Source organism: Bidens hawaiensis, unplaced genomic scaffold (genome assembly GCF_021521415.1).
Source record: "Bidens hawaiensis isolate Kalapana, Puna unplaced genomic scaffold, B.hawaiensis_p1.1 tig00008086_1, whole genome shotgun sequence".
Classification (NCBI taxonomy): domain Eukaryota; kingdom Viridiplantae; phylum Streptophyta; class Magnoliopsida; order Asterales; family Asteraceae; genus Bidens; species Bidens hawaiensis.
This window is the reverse complement of record NW_027491572.1, coordinates 329,651-352,123: the sequence shown is the minus strand read 5'-3', so window position 1 is coordinate 352,123 and position 22,473 is coordinate 329,651. Positions and strand designations below refer to the sequence as shown.

The 22,473-nt window shown below is 33.8% G+C and overlaps 2 protein-coding genes and 1 pseudogene across 3 annotated transcripts; 2 read left to right on the top strand and 1 right to left on the bottom strand.

Annotated features, from left to right (window-relative positions):
• Positions 1 to 5,051: 5,051 nt before the first annotated feature.
• LOC143636909 (uncharacterized) lies at positions 5,052 to 5,486 on the top strand. The gene has a single exon (XM_077104390.1). The coding sequence runs from the start codon at positions 5,052 to 5,054 to the stop codon at positions 5,484 to 5,486; it is 435 nt and encodes a 144-aa protein (XP_076960505.1).
• Positions 5,487 to 7,212: 1,726 nt separating this feature from the next.
• Positions 7,213 to 10,031, bottom strand: LOC143636929 (putative inactive receptor kinase At2g26730; annotated as a pseudogene). The gene is made up of 2 exons (XR_013154338.1): positions 8,721 to 10,031; positions 7,213 to 7,899 (listed from the first exon to the last, which is right to left on the bottom strand). The product of XR_013154338.1 is annotated as a putative inactive receptor kinase At2g26730 (transcript).
• Positions 10,032 to 18,834: 8,803 nt separating this feature from the next.
• On the top strand, positions 18,835 to 22,141 carry LOC143636928 (rac-like GTP-binding protein ARAC8). Its single transcript, XM_077104406.1, has 8 exons — positions 18,835 to 19,031; positions 19,756 to 19,843; positions 19,954 to 20,063; positions 20,141 to 20,204; positions 20,293 to 20,357; positions 21,054 to 21,119; positions 21,202 to 21,308; positions 21,911 to 22,141. The coding sequence occupies exons 1-8, from the start codon at positions 18,927 to 18,929 to the stop codon at positions 21,948 to 21,950; spliced, it is 645 nt and encodes a 214-aa protein (XP_076960521.1). The 5' UTR covers positions 18,835 to 18,926; the 3' UTR covers positions 21,951 to 22,141.
• The last annotated feature ends 332 nt before the right edge of the window (positions 22,142 to 22,473 follow it).

Sequence of the window (22,473 nt, the reverse complement as noted above, 5' to 3'; positions counted from 1 at the left end):
TTGGTTTCTTTTAGTTGTAATATTTATCTAGGTTAGATTTAATTTAGTTTTGTTATTCAAATGATTCAACAATTCATTTCGTTTTACATTTCGTTGCATTTCTAATGAAGATACAATAATTAATTTTATTCACCCATGCTTAACGTTTGATAAAATGACTTTTAAGAGTGTTTACATATGGACTAATGTTCATTGAGTACATAGCTTCATATATAAATAAGTATTGATTAAAATGATGATAAACTATTAGTCAAGATGTTCACTGAGTACAAGCAAATAGAAATACAAAAAAGCTAGCTACATTGTTGGTGACTACAAAACTGATTTTTGAATTTAACAAAAAGGGCCATAATGTGAACAAACATTAGTTCACATGTGAACTAATGCTTTCAAACATATAAATTTATATGTGAATCAACACCGAATAAAATGAGAAGCAAATAGTAAAGGTTGAAGATGATGAAGGCCCCTAAAGCTCAAGACTCATAATGATCGTAAAGAAAAATTCCCAGTTTGTAAAGCCCGAGGCCCGTAAAGACAAATCTTTGTATAGTCTGAGGCACGTAAATTCATGTAAATGCTCAGGCCGGAAAGCCTAAGACCTGTATAGTTTTAGCCCCTCCCCCCCCCCCCCCCCCCCAAATCCTCGTAAAGAGGTTTGTAAATCCTCGTAAAACCCAAGACTTGTAAAGATCAAGACTGGAAAGTCCACAAACGCCAAGACAATAGAACATTAGGACAATAAATCCTTGTAAAGCCTAGGTTCACACAATCTGCAAAGCTTGAGGCAGTAAACCATTGTAAAGTTGTATGCTTGTAAATCCTTGTAGAACCCGTGACCAGTTTAGGCCAGGGCTCGTAAAGCTCTAGACTGGTAAAGTTTGTATAACCTCTATTACTATTTTTAGGTCACTCATGATAAGTATAATACATCCATTTTTAAAAATGCTGTAATTTATGAATTTATATATAGCATTGTTGGTTAGAGTAGCCTTTGACCGAAAATATCCCATTTTGAAATAGTGTTACAAGATCTTTTTTAGGTGCAACCCTTTTAAACACCATAAATACGTTATCTTTACTATTAGACTATTAGTCTTTGATAATGACAAGCTAACTTTGACTAACTTCATCGATCGACAACGAAAGTTTACACGTGTTCTAATTCATTAGTCTTAACTAGGAGTGACAAATGTGACTCATGGGTTAAATGAGTTGTATAAAATGTATATAATGGGTCAGAATGGGTCAAACTAAAAAAAGAAAATGATTGAAACGTGTCAAAACGGGTTGACATTTCTTGAGTTTTTTTTAATGGAACGAGAAAATGGAGGAAACTTTTTAGTTTTTTTTTTTTACTTTTTTAGTTTTTGATTTATATTTCGAGTTATGATTTTTTAATTATTTTTTTTGAATATTTTAGTGAGAGGTTTCTTAAATCTTAACCAATTTTGACCCATTTCAAAAACCCCTCATTAAAAAATTCAAAAATAATAACTTGAAATATTAATAAAAAACTAAAAAAGTAAAAAACTAAAATGTTTCCTCCGTTTTTCTCATTCCATTAAAAAAAACTCAAGAAATGTCAACCCATTTTGACCCGCTTTAATCGTTTTCTTTTTTTAGTTTGATCTATTCTGACCCATTATATACATTTTATTATAACCCATGGTTCATATTTGCCACTCCTAGTCTTAACACAAATGCTTACAAAAGCATCAGAGTTACTTGTCATATGAGCCTAGATCTTGAGAAGTCTCTCGAACACTAAGATGTTTATCATATGATTGTGACTGGGCCTGTAAACGAACCGAACGTTCGGTAAACTATTCGTAAGCCGTTCGGCGGGAAGTTCGTTTATGTTTGTTTATGTAATAGGGATTTTTACATATTTCCCCTTCCTAAACCTTTGAAATTACATATTTCCCCAAAATACAAGTTTTTAATGCACAATGTGCAATGCTCTTTAAGCATGGTTTGGGGAAATATGTAATTTCAAAGTTTAGGAAGGGGAGATATGTAAATGCCCCTATTTAATAAGCGAACGAACATAAATAAAAAATTTGTGTTCGTTTAATTAAATGAACGAACATAAACACATGTTGCGCTTTATATTCATGAACGTTTGTTTATGTTCGTTTATTTATGTTCATTTATGTTTGTTTATTTATGTCCATTTATGTATTAATAGAAAGTAATTAAATATTATCTGGATATGTCATCTGCTTAAAGCCTTTATATTTGTTAATTCGTGTTCATTTAAGTTCGTTTATGTTTGTTTATGTTCATTTACATTTGTTCATATATGTTCGATTATCTTTGTTCAGTTATATTCGTTTAGATTTAAAAAAAACGAACACAAATGTCCATTTTTAAATAAACGAACATGAACATAAATTATGTTCGATTAAGTGTTCGTGTTCTTTTAAGGTTAAATGAACGAACACGAACATGTCATTATTCATGTTCATTCGATTTGTTTACAAGTTTTAACTATTCGCATTGATGAATACACCGGTCTCAATCTCTAGACCCTACCAATTTTATTTGTGTCCGTTTATATTCGTGAACACATTAATTTCCTTATGAACGAACATGAGCACAAAATGTCGTTTGGTAAGTGTTCGCGAACACATTGTTTTCTTAATGAACGAAGAGGCGTTGTTCATGTTTGTTCGTCCCGTTTGCAGCCCTAATTGTGACTATACATGATATGTTACGAATATAAATTAGATTAATAAAAAATTGTTAAAGGTAATTGATGACATTATCGCTGGCAAAGGGTGTGTGGGACCGGAAGTTGTATCAACCGTTATACGCCACCCAATCATTTTGTTGTTAGGTCCAGTGGACCAAGTCAATGAAGGTTCTTAGCTGTTTCAACCCGCTTTAGTCCAAAATGTTTCACAACTGATGTATCAAATAATATTTTTATACGAAACAAATACACCTTAAATGTTTAGTAACGTAAACTTTGACTCATTATGGCTATTACTTTTAAACGCTTTAACTTGATTTTCTTTATTGAATAATAACTCAACTTTAAAGTTTTGAAGGTTTAGGCTAAATGAATTAGTTGAAGGTACGTAATACCAAATGGTCTTTGGCCTAGTAGCATCAAGATGTTAGATAAAGGTGTCGCGGATTTTGAACATTTAGTATGGATGACCTGAAATTCACGAGAGCCAAAAAAATTTTGTTTTCCCCTACTCATGTGTTTCGGGTTGAGTCAAACAATAAAAACGTACTATATTCAATCAATCAACGTAAATACTAATTCAATAATTTAAATTTAAATTCAATCATTCAAATTACCACCGTTCTTACACAAATAATATGAATGGGCCGGACTCAAATCTCAATGACGAATTGATATAACTCATCAAAATATAAACACACAATAACTAATATTGAATAACTCTCAATATTATATAAAGAAAATAAATTCTAAAACCCCTATTTCACGTAACTCGTGTTTCTTTAGATGAATCCTAACTCGGTTGCATCTCGTGTGTGTTTCTAATGTCTAACCACAACTCGGTTTATATATATTAACCTAACTTGCTAGCCAAGACATTATCAAATATAATAAAACTTCAATTACAACCTCATAAACCAATTACATATTAATGAATCTCACGGGCCCAATAGGTCCAACCCAGTCATCTACACGTGACAGGCCTATTAAGATGGTTACATCCAACAAAATCTGGGCTTATTTTCTGTACCGGGCTTTATTTTTTAACATTTCGTGGCTGGCCCGGACTCAAATAATATGGATGGGCCAAACTCAAATAACATGGATGGGCCGGACTCAAATAACATGGTTAAGCCAGACTTAATAAATATATTTTTTTTAGGATTTTTCCGGTAAAAATACACTACTAAATGAAAAAGATGACCCCCCGGTTTGGCCCAAGAAAAGAACCGCCCCTGGTGTCATTTATAAATGATGAGGTTAAGTCTCGTGAGTGACATAAAGATGTATATTTAAAAGTAGTATTAAAAAGGGTGAGTTAACCATTTTTAAAAAATACATATTGTTTGAATAGTAATAGATAAGCGACTACTACACAATCGTTCGTTTTCCCACATTTCTTTATAAATGGACTTTTAGACACCTGATTGTCATTAACAAATATAATTATTATATTTCTTTTGAAAAAATACATTGAATTTTTATGAGATTTTTCAATCATAGCATTGAATAGCAAACCGTTTGTTTTAGTCAAACTATGTATTATTTTACCAACCCATTTCAATAATATATACCCCCGTTATGTTCACATAAAATAACAAGAAAAATACTTGTAAATAGGTATTAAGTATTCACTTTTATCATTAAGAAACGCAAACAACTAATAACTTTTATCATTAAGGTCCTTAATAGATATAGGGTAATGGTAAACGGTTCTTTTCTAATTTAGAAATTCACTGAAAAAAAATCTTTGTGAGATCGTCAATATTGTACCGAGGGCGTCTTTAGAGTATACCGAATGAAGGTGGATCATACCTATCTCAATAAAGTTTATATATTAAGAATTCAAATCATGCACGATGAGACATATATGTGATTTAAAAGAGAATTTATAAATATATTGGTTTGCCACTAAACAAAAAAAAAAGAAAAACAAACTTTTATCATTAACAAACAATATTAGCTGTTAGCGTTTCAAAACAAGGAAACGTAGTTGTTGCAAAATACAAATTGCAATTGCAAACTTGCAATTTCGACAAAACTATTCCAAATTTTAGGAACATTGACTTAAGTAATAATAATATCATCACACTCCATTCAAAAAAATAATATCTTGCTGTTCAAATAATAATAATATCTTAACACACATAAAAAGATTAACAACCCTTTTCGCTGTAACAGTTGTCTTATTATGATAACAACATAACTACCTTTAATTCCACCAAATTTCCTTGTTTTCTTCCTTAAATAATATTTTTATACAAAATTTTTTATTTTCATTTTCACATTATATAAACATAATAATAATCCCACTCCCAATTCCCAAAACCCCTCATCACATTCCAACGGAAACATGACGTCATCATCGGAAACACTCTACCCCAACCACCGGAACTGCTGTTTCTGCATACCCCACCGGTGGCGTAAAGTACCCACATCAGAATCCGACGAAGACCCACCAACCGGAGGCCTGTGGACACGTGGAATCACCGTCTTGAAGAAGATTCGCGAGTGGTCGGAGATTGTCGCCGGTCCACGGTGGAAGACGTTCATCCGGCGGTTCAATAGAAGCAAAAGCTCCAAGTTTCAGTACGACCCGATTAGTTATGCGCTTAATTTCGATCAGGGTCCGTTGGAAAATGGAGATCCGGAATCGGAGAATGAATATATGGTTCGGAATTTTTCTTCACGGTACGTTTTGCCGCCGCCGGCGGTGGTTCCGGTTAGTGGTAATGGTAAACCGGCGGTGGATGGTTATAAAAATGAATATGGGCCGGGTTTTGTGTGATTGATAATTTGATATGATATAGGGTTTGTTACAGATTATAATTAAATCTTGTTTTATGTTTTTATTGGATTTTAAAGCCAAAATGTACTTATTTTTATTTTTTTAATTAATTTGTTGAATATATATTGTGTTACATTATTTGAAAGTGTGATGATGAAATCGTTCTCCAGGGAAGAATACGATTCGAATGTGACTCGAAAATGCCCAACCAGAATAACCTGATTTTAGTAACCAGAAATCCAATTCGATAAACGACCCTAGTGAAATATATAAAGATAAAAGTTCCCTTGATTTCTTGTATTAGTGATTTATACAATTATACAGGATAATCATGTGTTTAGTATTTCAGTATATAAGTAATCACCAAACATATAATGATATAAGATAAAAGTTCCCTTGATTCTCGTATTAGTGATTTTTACATCATAATCTTAGGGATGGCAGCGGGTCGAGTTTAGGTATTTCCAAACCCATACCATCTTTTAAAGCCCGTCTCAAACCAATCGGGCATTTAGTGGGTATCGAGGAAACCCGTCGGATTTCGGGTATACCCATTAGTTTATTAAGAATACCCGTCGGGTTTTGACAAGCTAGGTCCAAGCACTTCCACAAGTGCCTTGGTTTTTGTTGACTTTTGCATAGAGGTAGGCCCAAATTAGGTTAAAAAATGTTTTATTTAAATATTGTGTGTAAGTGGTAGGATGGAAACTAAATATGATATGAATATTTATGGGATTGGGAGATGAAATGAAGGTTTTTAAAGATTTATAAGGTTATGAAGTGGCACCTAAGGTAGAGGTGTACAAAATTGCCAAACTGGTTTTTAAACCCAAACCGAACTAGTTTGGTCAACATTTGGTCAAAATCAGTTTGACTCAAACCGGTTTGGTTTATAAACCGGTTTCGAAGCAAGATAGATCGGCCTGGTCACGCCGGTTCGGTCCGGTTTAACCGGTTAGGTTTTAAAACTGGTTTGGTAGATCTTAAGGGAACCGGTCCTGAAATTGGCGGTTTGGGTCGGTTTAGAAACCGGTTTGGTGAAACCAGTTTTTTTGTACACCTCTAACCTAAGAGGCTCCATAGCATTGTGGATACCGGATAGTCTTACTAGGTCGTGCTAGTGAAATGAGTAATTGGAAAGTAGGTGGCTGAGAGAAAATGGTTTATTCAGAGATTAGATGTGCAAACTAGAGGTGGGCATAAAACTCGGTTTCAACCTAACCTAACCTAGGTGTACCCGAATCGGAACCGGACTGTAAGGGCGTTCTTTGTTTCAAAAGTCTAGAACCTTAATGGGCTTGTTTGATATGGGGTGGAGTCCCTTCAAGGAGAGTGTAGTGAGTAGAGCACTAAAAGCTAATGGGCTTGTTTGAGAATTATGGGCTGGTCCAGACACACTGTAATATTCACTCTACTTGGACATTAAACCCACTATGTTTATTGAGCTTGGATATTAGACCGAAAATAAATTTGCATTATTCAATTCTAGATTTATTTTATTGTTAATATTTCCATTTCATAAAATTTCAACGAACCAGACGCCCATTACTTTAATGCACTAACAAATGCTAAAAACAAGTGCTAAGTTGATATAAAACAGTCATTTTACACTTCTATAAAAAGAAATTGGTGTTAATCAACCTTTATGTTACTTAACTGTTGGCCTTTGCTAGTAAATTGCATAAAATAACCAAGAAGAATAATCTGAAAATAATTATGTCAATGCTCAAAATACTAATGACTAATGAGCACCATGCATGCCCTTATTCTCCAATACAAATAATAAAAAATCCAATGCACCATTGTTACATATTATGTGTGTGTTAAGTGTATTACACCATGTAAATTAACATCTTATATCCCAAGATTCTTGTAACTTACTTTTAAAAATTAAATCATGGATCAGAAGAAGCCATTGATCTTTCCTCTTCTTCCTTCAAGCTAACCACCATTGTAACCACTTCATCCATACTAGGTGCATCATTAATGCACGTCAAAGCTATTTGCAACAAGCGCACCGTCCGTTCTTCACTTGCACCTTCAACCACCAACGCCTTATCAAACACCTCACCGGTCCACTCTTCCTTGACCACTGAGTTAACCCACTTGGCCAAATCGCACCCGTTGCTCTGAACCGCCTTCCCTGTCACCAACTCAAGTAGAACCACGCCAAATCCATACACATCGATATTAAAGGCGTCACTATTCTTTGAACCATTGTCTACCACCATTAACCCGTATTCACTCACGCAAGAATCCATGTCCTTTGTTAGCAAAATGTTTGATGATATTAAGTTTCCATGAGCTATTCCATCTTCTTTAAGCTCCTTGTGCATGAACGCGAGTGCCTCGGCTGTGTTACATGCTATGTTAAGTCTGCTTCCCCAGTCGAAAATTTGTCCATTTTGTGAACCTGTAAACTAACAAAATATTAATAACTAACTTATGATTATAAGTATTTGTGTCAAATGGACAATGTCGGGTAACCGGTCGAAATGGGCCATTTTAAACAAAACAAAACAGGTCAATCAGGCCCGGGTCAAGTCAAGTTGACCTACTAATTTTCCATAATCTTATATGTTTCATTATAACCAGCATATTAAATAAAACTTTATAATTTATATACAAAAACATAAAAAATGAACATACTGCGTACCTAGTAAAATCTTACTCATAGCAACACTTCATATACAGGAAATAGTCAAATGATAAAATATAGCAACATAATTCATAAGTATTAAACATGTTAGGCTAAGTGTAGTGGGCGACAAGGAGCGAAAACACAGCAACCTTACGCGACAAAGGGGCGACAAGCGCTGCGGGGGGGGGGGGGATTTTTGGGCTACAACACTGCCCCTTGGTCGCTGTCAAAAATCCCTCCCAATTTGTAGCCCGTCCACTACACATAGCCTTACCAGTGACTTTATGTCTTCATGGGTGGAAGACTGTCAATTGTATGCAGCCATCCAAAATAGTTTTATGCCAATAAGATTAATTATTATCATAACATAGGTTTGCAATCATATATTTAAATCTATAATAATTTATGAAACTTAAGACAAAAGGTGTTCATGGGCAAATTGTTAAGCTTTTTTTTTAGTTACCATTTGGACACATTTAGGCCCATTTTTGGCCCAAACAAACCCAAAAGATTGGCAGAAATTGTCCCCTTCAAATAAGTAGCAAGATATTCTCAAAATCATTGTAAAATAATTAAATGAATAAAAAGGTTACCATGAAGAAGCTTGGAGAGACTGCCATTCTGTTGGAACTCATAAACTAAAAGTTTTTCTTGCTTAGAACAATAATAAGCAACCACTGGCAACACTTTAGGGTGTTTCACTTCATCAACTCTTTGCATTCTTTTCTTGAACTCAACTCGTGAAATCTCCCAATCTTTAATCCTTTTAACGACGAGTGGAACCCCGCCATCCGGAAGCACTTTATAAAGACTTCCATGTTTTCATCTCCCAATCAACTCGGCCGGTGCTCTAAGCAAGTCTTCAAATCTCAGCCCGTTAACAGCCTCCACCGGGCTCGAAAGAACCACAAGAGAAGCCGACACCCCGCCGTTCTCAGCTGAAGTTATCGAGAACTCTGACCTCGTTTGGCCCGCCTTTGACTCACTTGAAACACCACTTTCTTTTGCACTTTCAACTCCTCTTTCAGCAATATTGGTATCTTCAAGATTCCCTTTTTTCTTGAGAATCAAAAGACCAACCAACACAAGAACTATCAACCCGAGAACCGCAAAGCCCGCAACAATAATATAATCATGCAAGTTTTTCCTTTTCTTTTTCTTTTCCACTGGGCACGCATTTGGCAACACTTTCCCGCATAAATGAGGGTTACCCGCAAAGCTTCTAGCGCCAAAACGACCCGTATCGTCAGGGATTTGACCGGTCAAATCATTATTCGACACATCAAAGTCTTCAAGTAGCCCATAGTTAAAGTTAGGCAACTCCCCAGTGAAATGATTATTCTGAGCCAAAAAACTTAACAAACCCGTGTTTCTCGACATATCTAACAAGCTGCCATTAAGCCCGTTGTTGGATATATCGATTCTCACCAAATCCGTCAACTGGCTCAACGAATCAGGCAAATTACCTGAAAAACGATTCCCATTTAGATACAAAAGCCTAATACCTTTGCAGTTAGATATTTCTTGTGGTAAGCTTCCTGAAAGATTATTATTTTTCAAGCTCAATAAAAGAAGAGATGTTTCTTCACAAACCGATTCGAAATCAACGGTTCCTGACAAATTAAGCTGCTCGAGAACGATGTTCTTCACGGTCGTGTTGCTTGTGTCACAAGAAACTCCATACCACTACTCTTGCAAGGATCAGATGAAATGTTCCAACCCCAGTTTGGTATGTTTTGCATGGTTCCGGGTACAAGTTTGTCCATGAAATCGACTAACGCTTCGATTACATCTTCGGACTCCGGTTTTCCTACTTGAAAAAGAGAAACAAGAACAAAAGAAACCATAATAACAGATTGAAGTTTAATCCAACCCATTATTATTACAAAATTTATCTTGAAGCTGGGTACAAGCTTAGTAGTGTACAGATTATTATGTTGTATTGGTTGAGTTGATGAAGTTATATTAATAATATTATGCAAATAAAAGTTGGCTGATTTTACAAAGATGAGATGTTAACAACTAAAAGCTGTGAACAATGCCCAATGGAGTAAGATTAAAGATCGTTGAAATAAAAGTCTAACAGAAAGTACAAAATATATATGTTAATGTTGGGCCGGCTGAAATTGGTCAATAGTATTATTGTTGCCGGCTTTTAAGTTTTAACTGATGCTGTTTAATCTAGCAGTAAATATTTCGTTTGTAATTGCCGTCTGGTTTTTGAGTTTGGGCTTTGGACAGGTGGACTTTTGGGCTTATGGTTTTGTCTGGTGTAAGCCCAAAGGCTGTCTTGTTAAAAGTTTGGTTATGAATTCTTGTTAAAAGTTTGGTTATGAATTCTTCATAATTTATGCTACTGGTGCACAAAACAACCGGTTTCGGACCCGACCTGGCGGTTCCTACCCGGAACCGGACCCGACCCTACCCTACCCGCGGGTATGGACCGCGTTTTGGGTTTTCCTCTAAAATTGTACCCGGAACCGACCCGGACCCGGTGGAACCGGTTCCGCCAATACCCGGTCAAAACCCGACCGTACCCTACCCGAAACCCAAAAAAACCCGATGGAACCAGTCAAATACCCGACTATACCCGGGACCGGTTCCTACCCGGACCCAATTTTGACTTTGTTGACTATACCCGGTTCCGGTTCCTGAGAATACCAAGTTTGTGCACCTCTAATTTATGCACCATCAGTGTTTTAAAAACTGGTTTATACAAGTTAAACCGGATGCCGAACAAGTGGCATGCACATTTTAGCCAGGTAAATTAACAGCCGGTAATAATGGTTTACCACAATACCGGTTTAAGGCCAAAGTAAATTTTATTGTCGACTTTAGGTTTAATATTTTTGGCGGCCCATAGTTACATATGATCAAAAGTTTTAACCTGTTGGCCTTTCCTATACCATTGAATCGATCATTTTTAACCAAGAAGCCTTTTTATATACCATAAAATCATGTATGTTTGGATTATTTTTTGAGTTGAAACTGTATTTTTATGGAATAATAGAATTACCTAGCTAACCCGGTTGAACTGCCTAATACAACCGACTGTACAATTTCTAAGTCCAATCTGGTAATGGTCAAAAACCGGTTTTAAAAACATTATGCATGATGCATGCTATTTTATTTTTTTTGAACAACAACGACTTGGACACTCAGGATCACCCTGCCAAATAGATCGCTCTTCCGTCTCAATAATAGAAATTATTGGCGCGGTCCATCCACCAAGAAAGAACACAATGTAATTAACATGACATGATTATTTCATTGTTAAAAGTTGATACATCATCTACTCTTTATTAAAATGATTTTCATCCTTTGTGAACTAAAACTTAAAAGATTAACCATCAAATATCTGGATTTATCAAATTCATAGGGAAATTATACAAATAAATAAGAAAAAAACATTAAAAAAACTATGTTTAATTTTATTTGATTTTGTGTAATATTTATGCATGCTTCATGTTTAATCAAGGTGTCAAAATCATTGTACGTGGTTTTATTCTTTGCTTTAGAGCTACTTTTGACCTTATAGGTATAGTGATGATATTATCATCTACTAAGAAATTACATTATTTGATTCAATAATGCAATGAAGTTATTTTGATGTTGATATATGTGTGAAAGTTTAAAACATATATTTATGTTTATATAAGATGTTTTCAAGTAAATACAACTTTAATTTATATAAAAACTATTACATGAAGCTAGATGGAGCTTTACATGGATTCTCGATTTACACATATCGTTTGGAGGAGGTGTCCAACGAGTTTGCGATCATATATATACTCCTAAATTGTATCAGATACGTCTTTCAATCAAGTGGTTGGATAAATCTCACGTACTCACGCGAAACAAAAGTATGAAATGTAAAGTTTTATGTTATTTTGTCGTTCTAAAAAAACGTTTTAAAACTTGTTTTCTTTAAAAAGATTTTATATATTATAAGAAGTTCTAATTCCAAATCAATCATGATGTATAGGGTATTTGTCAAGAATGAATTGATATATATATATATATATATATATATATATATATATATATATATATATATATATATATATATATGGGAGATTTCAAATGAAAACTCTTTTGAGTTTTAAGAACTCGAAAGAACTCAACGTAACGATTTTTTTTTCGAAATTTTTTTTACACATGCGTAATATATGTAGGTTACATATACGTAAAAAAATTACATAATTTTTTACGCACCGAGTCGACTTTTTATACATGTGTAACGGACGTAAAAGTTTATGTAATCACTTACATATTTATTCTCTCTCCTACTTTGACTTTTTGATCAGATTTAGTCTCAACCAAATATTTCAATCCATTTAATTAAATATGTGACCAAGAATTGAGTTCTTAATTTCTTAAAACTCAACATGGTTTTTAAAATATCCCTCTCCTTATATATATATATATATATATATATATATATATATAGAGAGAGAGAGAGAGAGAGAGAGAGAGAGAGAGAGAGAGCTCACCAAATCGTAAACGAAGAAAAATATAACTAAGAAACTTATAACAAACTCATAACCATAATCAAAACTTTGATTAAGTTATATTGAATCGGTAAAGTTAAAGATAAGACTCAAACTTCTAATTAAATAATAAATAAAACCTCTATATTTATCTACTAATCTAGTTAGCTATCATAATTAAATACAATTCATCTATAGTTAATTTAATTAAATGCCCAGTTCCATAACTTGAAACCGGCTCAACTTGAACCACCCCATTACTCGTGATCGGCCCCACCCGTCTCATTGACTTAAGGACTGGAATTAAGTCCAACAATTTGTGATTTAATGAAACATTTATTCGCAAATCACTGAAATCAGTCACAACTTGGTAGTGATAATCCTGAAGTATGTATTATTAGCTATCAATAGCAGAGTGTAAAGAAACTTTTATACAAATTTGTATTTATTTATTTTATAAAGAACTAATCTAGCATTATAAGGTGACAATAAATAGCTTTATGGCAACTTAGTGTAAGTTATTATACAACCATGTTCCTCCATAAATAACAATAAATACTATTTATTAGTAGTTAATGATGTACGTCACGGTATGTAAATAACGTGTGACAAAATAATGTGTAGTTTAAGTCATTTTAAAAGAAAGTAAAAACATTTTGGAACGAGAGGTGGTCCGGAAAGCCCTACCTGTCTAGGTTTTTAATATCAAATATATTTTACTTGGTAGGGTTATACACACCGATCACCCTGGTGAAGCCAACCGTGCTATTACAAATATAACTTTAAATGTTGTATTAAATGTGTGTTTAAAATATTTTTGAATTATAAAATTTTATTTATCATTATTTATATCATATGAATCCATAAGGTATATTATTATGTATATTATTAAATTTAACTTTTTTGCTATATATTTTTAACCACCAATGTATTACACGAGCTATATCCTAGTGTTGAATATAACTTTACATCCATTGTTGATGTTCAACCAAGAGTTATTTTTGCACACTTCTCCTTAGAAATAGATAGAAATCGTCTTAAACAATATTCTATTTAATTTATAGAAATTTACAAGTAATTTCCCCTTATTACACTTTACACGTCATCCATGATGTTTGAATGTATTATGAAAATTGCAATTAGTTTTAAAAAATGTGTTAGTTTAGAACTTTGAAAACAAAGTCATACCAAAAGCCCCAACAAACTCTTTTCATTTGTGATGTTTATTAAATGTCCAAAAATGATTTCTTTTTTTTATTATTGTTTTATTTTTTTATGTCCACTCTTTTAAACATATTTAAGAAAAACAAAGCAAATAACCACCATTTTATCGATTTACAACTAAATAAGTATTGAGTTAATGGCTATTTTCGTTCATGTGGTCTGCTAATTTCTCCACTTCAGTCCAAAGTTTGAAATTTTGTCAGTTTAGTCCTTATAGTTTTAAACATTAACCAATTACGTCCCTCCCCATCTAACGACATCCAACTGTGTCGTTAGTTTAAGGGGTATTTTTGTCTTTCTACTGTTTATTTTTAGTTAACGGTCATTTTTGTCCCTGTGGTTTGATACTTTTGCTACTTCAGTCCAAAGTTTGAAATTTTATCAATTTTATGTTTAATTTAATTTAATTTTTTTTTGCCACTTCAGTCCATGATGGAATTCATTGGTAAAGTAGTCAGGGTATTCTCTAAAACCAAACTATACCAAAAAAACTAAAATCGTTTCTTTGATTAATGCATAATAGTTAGGGTTTAGAGATTAACATATCGTAGCAAACATCTGGGTCGAAATCAACATCGGGAGGTCGAATATCTCGCATTTTCATTTTTGCTCAAGAAATCGATGCACTAAATCACATGGGTGTTCTTCAAATCGTGGTATTGTTCTTTAATTTGTCGAATTAAACCCTAGAGTTGTCGATTTGAAGAATTCAAGAACAACACCACGATTTGAAGAACACATATGCGATCTAGTGTATCGATTTCTTTAGCAAACATGAAAATGCGGGATATTCGACCTCCTGATGTTGATTTCGACCAAGATATTAGCTACGATATGTTAATCTCTAAACCTTAACTATTATGCATTAACAAAAACAACGATTTTAGTTTTATCGGTATAGTATGGTTTTAGGGAATTACCTTGACCATTTTACCAATGAATTCCTCCATGGGGGAGAGTTTAGAAAATATCTAGAAACTAAATACGATTGGGGGGGGGGGGGGACTATGATTATTGTTGTCGACAGAGAAAATGCAAACCTATTTTGGTCGATGCTAGATGGTTTTGGGCTTGGATTATGCTCTTAGGGTTATAGACAAAAAAATGAATTAAATTAAAAATAAAATTCACAAAATTTCAAACTTTGGACTTAAGTAGCAAAAGTATCAAATCACAGGGACGAAAATGACCATTAACTAAAATAAACAGGAGAAAGACAAAAATACCCCTTAAACTAACGGCATAATTGGATGCCGTTAGACGGGGGACGTAATTGGTTAATATTTAAAACTATAAGGACTAAATTGACAAAATTTCAAACTTTGGACTGAAATGGCAAAAGTAGCAAACCACAGGGACCCAAACCCAGACCGAATTCTTTTTAGCTGAATTCTTTTGACCCTTATACTTTATTTATGTATGTATGATTTTAACATAAAAGGCCGAATACTTAAAATGTCTTTATGTATGTTACTCATGGGTGTAAATGAGCGGAGCCGAGCCCAACCTCGACTAAGCCCAAGCTTGGCTTGTTTGATATATGAGTGCTAGAGCTGTCACTTTTATTCGAAACCCAACCCGAGAAAACCCGTATCCGAACTAACCTGACCTGAGAAACACGAACCCGGACCGAAGTAATTTAGGTTGGTTCTTGGGTCTGAATTCTAGGTTTCGGGTCAACCTGAAAAACCCAAATAAACCTTTTAGTTTTAAAACCATATATATTTTTAGGTATTAGATGCAAGCCTTAACCGCTGACGTTATCTAAATGTAGTCCAAATCGACTGTTCTCATTCCACCTATTATGAATCGATTGTTTATTGTTATTAATCTGTCAGTTTATGACTAAAGGCGACTATAATCCAACACCCTAGTCACGGCATACTAAAGATGATTATGTCAGTCTTGTTTATTATAGTTGATCTTTGCTAAGTTTTACTCTTTTTAGGTTGTTTAATCGGTTTATTTTTGTTTTGTTATTGCTTTATTTACTTTACGAGTAAAGAAGAATATGTTACATTTAAATTTAGCAATGTATTTTTTTCCTAGAATATTCGAAACCCGATTAACCCAACCCGAAAAAATCCAAACCCGAAGAAACCGTGAGAGATGTGGGTTTCGGGTCTTGTTTTAAAACTTTGAACCCGAAAAACTCAAAAAACTAACCCGAAGAACACCCCTAATGAGTGCATGAGCTCAGCTGGTTTCAACCTCTTTTTTCTAAATTTCGAACTAATTGGCTCATGAATTGTTTTTTCAAGTTCGGGCTTGGTTCGTTTACTATTTATTAATAACTTACATATGTTTATAGCTATTTATATATTTTTTGAGAACAACCTTAAATGAGCATAAGCTTGGCTCGAGCTCATGTAGTACCTTAAACGTGCCAAAGCTCAGCTTGAGCTCAACTGTGCAATGTGAAATTAATACATAGAAACCAAAAAAAAGTAAAACTTAAAAACACACAGGTAAAGCCTAAACGAACTTCACATACAAAGCTTGAGATTGACTTCGATAACTAAACAAGTTTATTTTGAGGCCTGGGCTTGAGCTTAAGCCAAAAAAAAAAAGAAAAGAAAAGAAAAGAAAAGGATAGCTAATTTCGAGGTTTATATCGATTCAAGAGCAACTCGGCTCGTTACCATCCTAATGTTACTCTTAAAAGAAATACGAATTAAATTTTTGAAAGACAATTACCAGAAATAAAAGTTGGAGTTGGTTCACCGGTGTTTGTCACGGGTTAACCGTCCCATGGTTAGTTGGCTGGCTAGTCAAATACTATTCTGGCTCTAGACACCGATAAATTAAAGCAATAAATGCCATCACATATGCTTGTGTTTAAAATATCTTACTATGTTTTTACTAATATTTAAAATGCACTTATTTTCCTTACTAAAATCAAATATGTGACATCATTTTATCAGTTAATAAATAAATCTAACCGATGCATATATTTTAAAAGCATTAAAATATGTAAAAATCCTTTTTTTATAAGGTTGTAAGGGGCCTCATAAGCAACCCAATTCAGTTCATTGATAGTTCTCCGACGGTCCAACACTGCAACACTGCCAAACTCATTTGACGAAGGAAATCGGGTATGCGAACCCGATTGTGAAAGGCTAGAACACTATTGATTTTTGTGGCAAAGTGAATCAATAAATTTGGTATGATTTCGTAAACTTTCAAGTAATTTGGGTAAAAAAATGAGATGTAAATTTATGATAGTTTAATGAAAAGTCCAACGTCATCTGTGTCCCCACATACATGACATATTAAACGTTCTTATCAGGATGTCATGGTATAAACCTATAAATAATTTTAATATATTTTTATGATTGAATAAAAATGAAGTGTTACTAATAGGTTGATGGTTCATAGACAAAGATAAAGTATTTAAACATTTTGGTTTAGGAGGTTCTGGATTCAAGGCTCATTGAGAACAAAAGTAAAAAGAAATTCGCCGTTAAATAAAAGATACCAGGTGTATTGTATTTAAACTATAATGTTTTTATTTGTATTATTTTACCAACAAAGGAGTGTGAAACCTTAGCCATCAGCTTTTGTTTTCATATTCTTTTTCCATTTTATTTGTTATACTTTTATCATAAATGATAGAATTATTTTACTGCTTTCCTTTTATTATGTATTGTATTTAAACTAAAATTTTTTTATTTGTATTACTTTACGAACAAAAGAATGTGAACCTGTTTTGACAACAAGTCAAATGGATAAGGGTCATATGTCCACTAACATTTTGTTTTGGTTCTTAACAAACACTAGCCTTTTTACTTAAGTCTTAGTTATACCATTAAAATATAACTAAAAAAACAATAAATAACAACCACCTTTATAAAAAAAAACTTATTTAACCATAACCACACCAAAGTCTGTTTAATTACCATTAAATACATAATACATTGTTAATTAAGATTTATTTTTTTCAACCATAGCCTATTTTTTCTTTAAATATGACCGAAGCAGTGTATAAAATGGCTCGTTAGGAACCATGCAAATCAAGTGTTGTCGTTGTCAGATTTTTACATTTTACGTTGGTCGCATCTATCACTTGCACTATAATACATACGTTGCATTTTGATAGCTTCTTACGATAACATTTTTTTTTTACATATTTCCTAATATAGTGTATATCAAATCCTTAGTTTTGAAATCCATGCACATAATTTATATATGGCACCCTACAACTTTCATTTAGGCACACGATTAACCTCACATACATATTCACATAGAGTATTCCATAACTTTCTTATAGTCATACAATTAACACCACGCCATTTTAATATGTATCCCTCAAGTTGCATAAAGTTACATAAACCACCTAGCAAGTTTTTAATACGAACTGATATCATAACAAACATGTAGAGATAGGACCCGCTCGCACCACCAAGAAAAGTACAACATTAGTCCTGGACAAGGTGCGCGAGACAACCCTAGTCACACGCGGGTCTTCCCCCACCATTCGTGGAACAATCCTTGAACACATCACAAGAAACTCACGGGCACCGTCCGTGGACACAACATCTGTCACCCACGTGAGAAACAAACAGTACAAAACGGCTGGTCCCTAAGCCAATCATGTTGCAAGATTCCTTTAAGCGACAACCAGTACAAAAAGGACCACAAATGCACGATTGGCTAATCAGCGGACGCCAACACTGCACTCCAGGTGACAGTCGTCCTTATCTACCAGCTGTTACAAACAATCAATAACCTCATACGTCTCAAATCGAAACTGATACCGAATTCCTATTAGATTCTCGTCGTAACGCTCGGGTTTAAAACATTTAGTTTATATGTCTAGTTTATATATAATAATAATAATTATTATTATTATTATAATTGTAATTAGAGAGGAAAGCGGTGTGGAATCATGTGATCCTATTTAGGCTCTCCATCTTTTGTCTTTCTTTCACCTCACCAAAAATATAACACATACATACAGTCCACCATTAAAGTAAACACAACCTTCTCTGTATATTCATTTCTTTATTCTCCTACCCTCATAGGATCCTTTCTTATTTTTACAATAATAATAATAATACTGTGTTCTTGATTGGTTCATGTTCAATGGCTTCAAGTGCCTCTAGGTTCATCAAATGTGTCACTGTTGGTGATGGTGCTGTTGGCAAGACTTGTATGCTTATTTGTTACACCAGCAACAAATTCCCTACTGTAAGTCTCATTTTGCATCTGGGTTTCTCATAATTGTTGTTTTCAAGATTCTTGGACCTAGGGTTCTGGGTCTATCTTCTTTGGTTTCATCTTTGAAATCTTGTGTATTGGCCATTTTGTCATCTGGGCATCTTTCTTTTTTAAAAAGGTTGAATCGTGACACCATTTTATGGTATATGTTATCTTATTAATCCAGATTTGAACCTAGATTAATTAATAGACTAGGCTATTGCAACTAAATCTTAACTGGTTTATTATTAAATTAGCACAAATTACCTTATAGATGGGTTTAAAGCTTTCAAATTCTGCCAAATATATAATGTTTCAATTTTGCATTTTTTTTGTTCAAAGAATACTATTGTTCAGAATTGGAACCAATTAAAATGTTCATTTACTCCCACAGTGTGTTACGCTGGAGAGTTCTTATCTTGTGGTGACACAACGTGACAACATGGTTTCCCACGCCCAAGCCAAACTCTGAAGCTAGCGTGGGCTCGGTTAAAACAACATAATTTGGCTATAGTGGGGCAACCGGGGGGGGGGGTCTCCAAAATTGGGGAGTGCGGTGGCCGGTGGCTTAACACATAAAGAAAGTCGCCTTTCAAAAAAAAAATAAAAATGTTTTTTTAGAAAGGCTGCTACTTGTTAATGATGTTTTATTTCAAGACACACATTCATGTGTTTATGAGGTGTAATTTTAATAATATAATGTTGTTAAATCCAGGACTATGTACCAACTGTATTTGATAACTTCAGTGCAAATGTGGTAGTTGAAGGCACCACTGTCAATTTAGGCCTCTGGGATACTGCTGGTAAGATCTTATCCACAATCACAAGTCATATATTTCCATTTATAATAAAAATTCAGTACTTGCTATTTATGGCAGTTCTAATTGTTGGTAACATTTTGTTAATGCTAAAGGGCAAGAAGATTACAACAGGTTAAGACCGTTAAGTTATCGGGGAGCTGATGTGTTTGTTCTAGCTTTTTCGTTGGTTAGTCGAGCTAGCTATGAAAATGTACTTAAAAAGGTAACAAATAAAAAACAAATAATTGTTTTATGATTTATTAATATTTGTTGTGTGATAATTAATTAATACTTGAGCAGTGGATACCTGAGCTTCAACATTTTGCTCCTGGAGTCCCGGTTGTTCTTGCTGGAACCAAACTTGGTATGTTGCTTTTAAAAATTAAGTTGAATGCTCCATTTTGACCCGTTATCTGAAATCTGACTTCATGTATGATTGGTTGATTGTATAGATCTTCGTGAGGATAAACGTTACTTAGCTGACCATCCAGGACTAGTACCTGTGACCACTGCACAGGTTGGTTTTCTACTGATTTTTAGGAGTGTGCACGAAACCGAGATAACTGAACCCAAAAAAATCGACGGGTTGGTTTTATGTCTTTTGAAAAAAAAAAATTTTTTGGTTCAGTTTCAGTTTCGGTATAATCGAAAAAACCGAATTTAAGTAATCTATTAGAAATTAATAATTGGCGTAGCCCAAATATTTAGGTCCAAATGTGTACAAATAAATAAATATTAATTAAAAAAGATTAGACCCAAAGTCTCTGGCCCAAGTTCATTATTTTAGACCACTTTTTTCGACCCAAAATTTTCAAGCCCAAATGATAAAACTGAAACCGATTTTTCGGATTTTGGTTCAGTTTAAGCCCAAAACCGACCCATGCAAACCCCTATTGTTTCGCTCCCCAATTGTAGTTGTAAGGATACCGATCCGTTTACTCATGACTGGATCTATACGGGTTGTGTTCTATCTCAAACAACATTTAACTATAATGGGAACGGGCCAATTGATTTATTTCCAGCTTATACAAGATTTTGATTGTTAATAGTAATAATATTAATATTGTATTCATAGTCAATGCAATAATTATTTATAAAAAAATAAAAATAAAAAGTAGATAAAAATGACCTGTATCAACCAGTTTGACCTGCCACCTCATCGCCTCTACAAATTAATATTCAGATTTTGGATGTTGGTTAACAATGTTATTAGGGAGAGGAGCTACGAAAACAGATGGGCGCTGCATATTACATTGAATGCAGCTCTAAAACTCAACAGGTGTGAATATTATTAATCTGATCAAGTTTCTTATTTCAGTAATTATTTATTAACTTTTTAATTTATCTTTTCTTGATGACAGAATGTAAAAGCAGTTTTTGATGCTGCAATTCGGGTGGTTATCAAACCACAACAACCACCGAAAGAGAAGAAGAAGAAGACAAAGAAGCAAAACCAAGGATGTTTTGTGTTAGTTTCTTAAACTTTTATCCGCCAAATTTATCATAATTTGCCATATATAACAGCTCTGAGTAATTTTTTTTTATGAAATTGTAAAAATTAATTTTTTTAGCTAAAAAAATATACCCATGAGAAACTTGTACATATTAATAAGCAAATTATTGAAGCCTTTTATAATTTTTATAATTTGCTGCTAAGGGTGTAAATGAGCCGACTTCCGAGCCGAGCACAATCTAGACTATGCCAAGCTCGGCCCGTTTAGCTAATGAGAGCCTGAACACGAGCTCGGATTGTTCCGACCTCTATTTCTAAAGCTCGAGCTCAGCTCGTGAGTAGTTTTTTAAGCTCGGCTCGGGCTTGGCTCGTTTACAATTTTTAATTAATCTATATACATTTTTAGTTATCTTATATATATATATATATATATATATATATAATAACAGTGATTATAGAAATATATCTTTAATAAATTAAAAAAATATTTAAACAGGAGTCACCTTTAGCTAACCAATCTCGAGTAGCTCAATGGCGGCTTGGCTCGTTTACACCTCTATTTGCTGCAGTTAGAATTATAATTAGTAGGTAACTGACTAGTTTTAATGGGATTGCAGGAACTTGTTATGCACAAAGAAACTCGCTTGCCTCGGATAAAACCGACACGGGATTTGTTTGTATTGAGTTCGGGTGTAACTTAACGCTTAAAGATTTGATAGAATCGGGTGCAAGTGTTGGTATATAGGCAAGCAGAGAAAGTATATTTGTTGAAATATATAAATATTTCGATTTGTGCGTGTTTTAACTATAACCCTTTTGTATAATATCAATAGCTACTTGTAATTCAGTTCCTATGCATTTGTTTTGTTAGAGCTCTGAAACATCATATAATTTAAACATGTTGAATAAATGTTTATTTAGGTGGCATATGTTAATTCTTGAAACAATAATTTATGCGTCAACTTGTATTTGATTTTGTTGGTGAATCTAGTATAAGACTAAATGGCTAATGAGAATATAGATTGATGACTTAGAAAGTGCGAAGTACCCGCTCGTTCTTGACTGTTCTTATTTCATGCACCAACATACCTGGGGGCTCAAGAAGGCACCACCTGGTTACTTGGTACGGCAACATATAATCAACGATAACATGGCAACGACAAATGACCATCAACAGAAA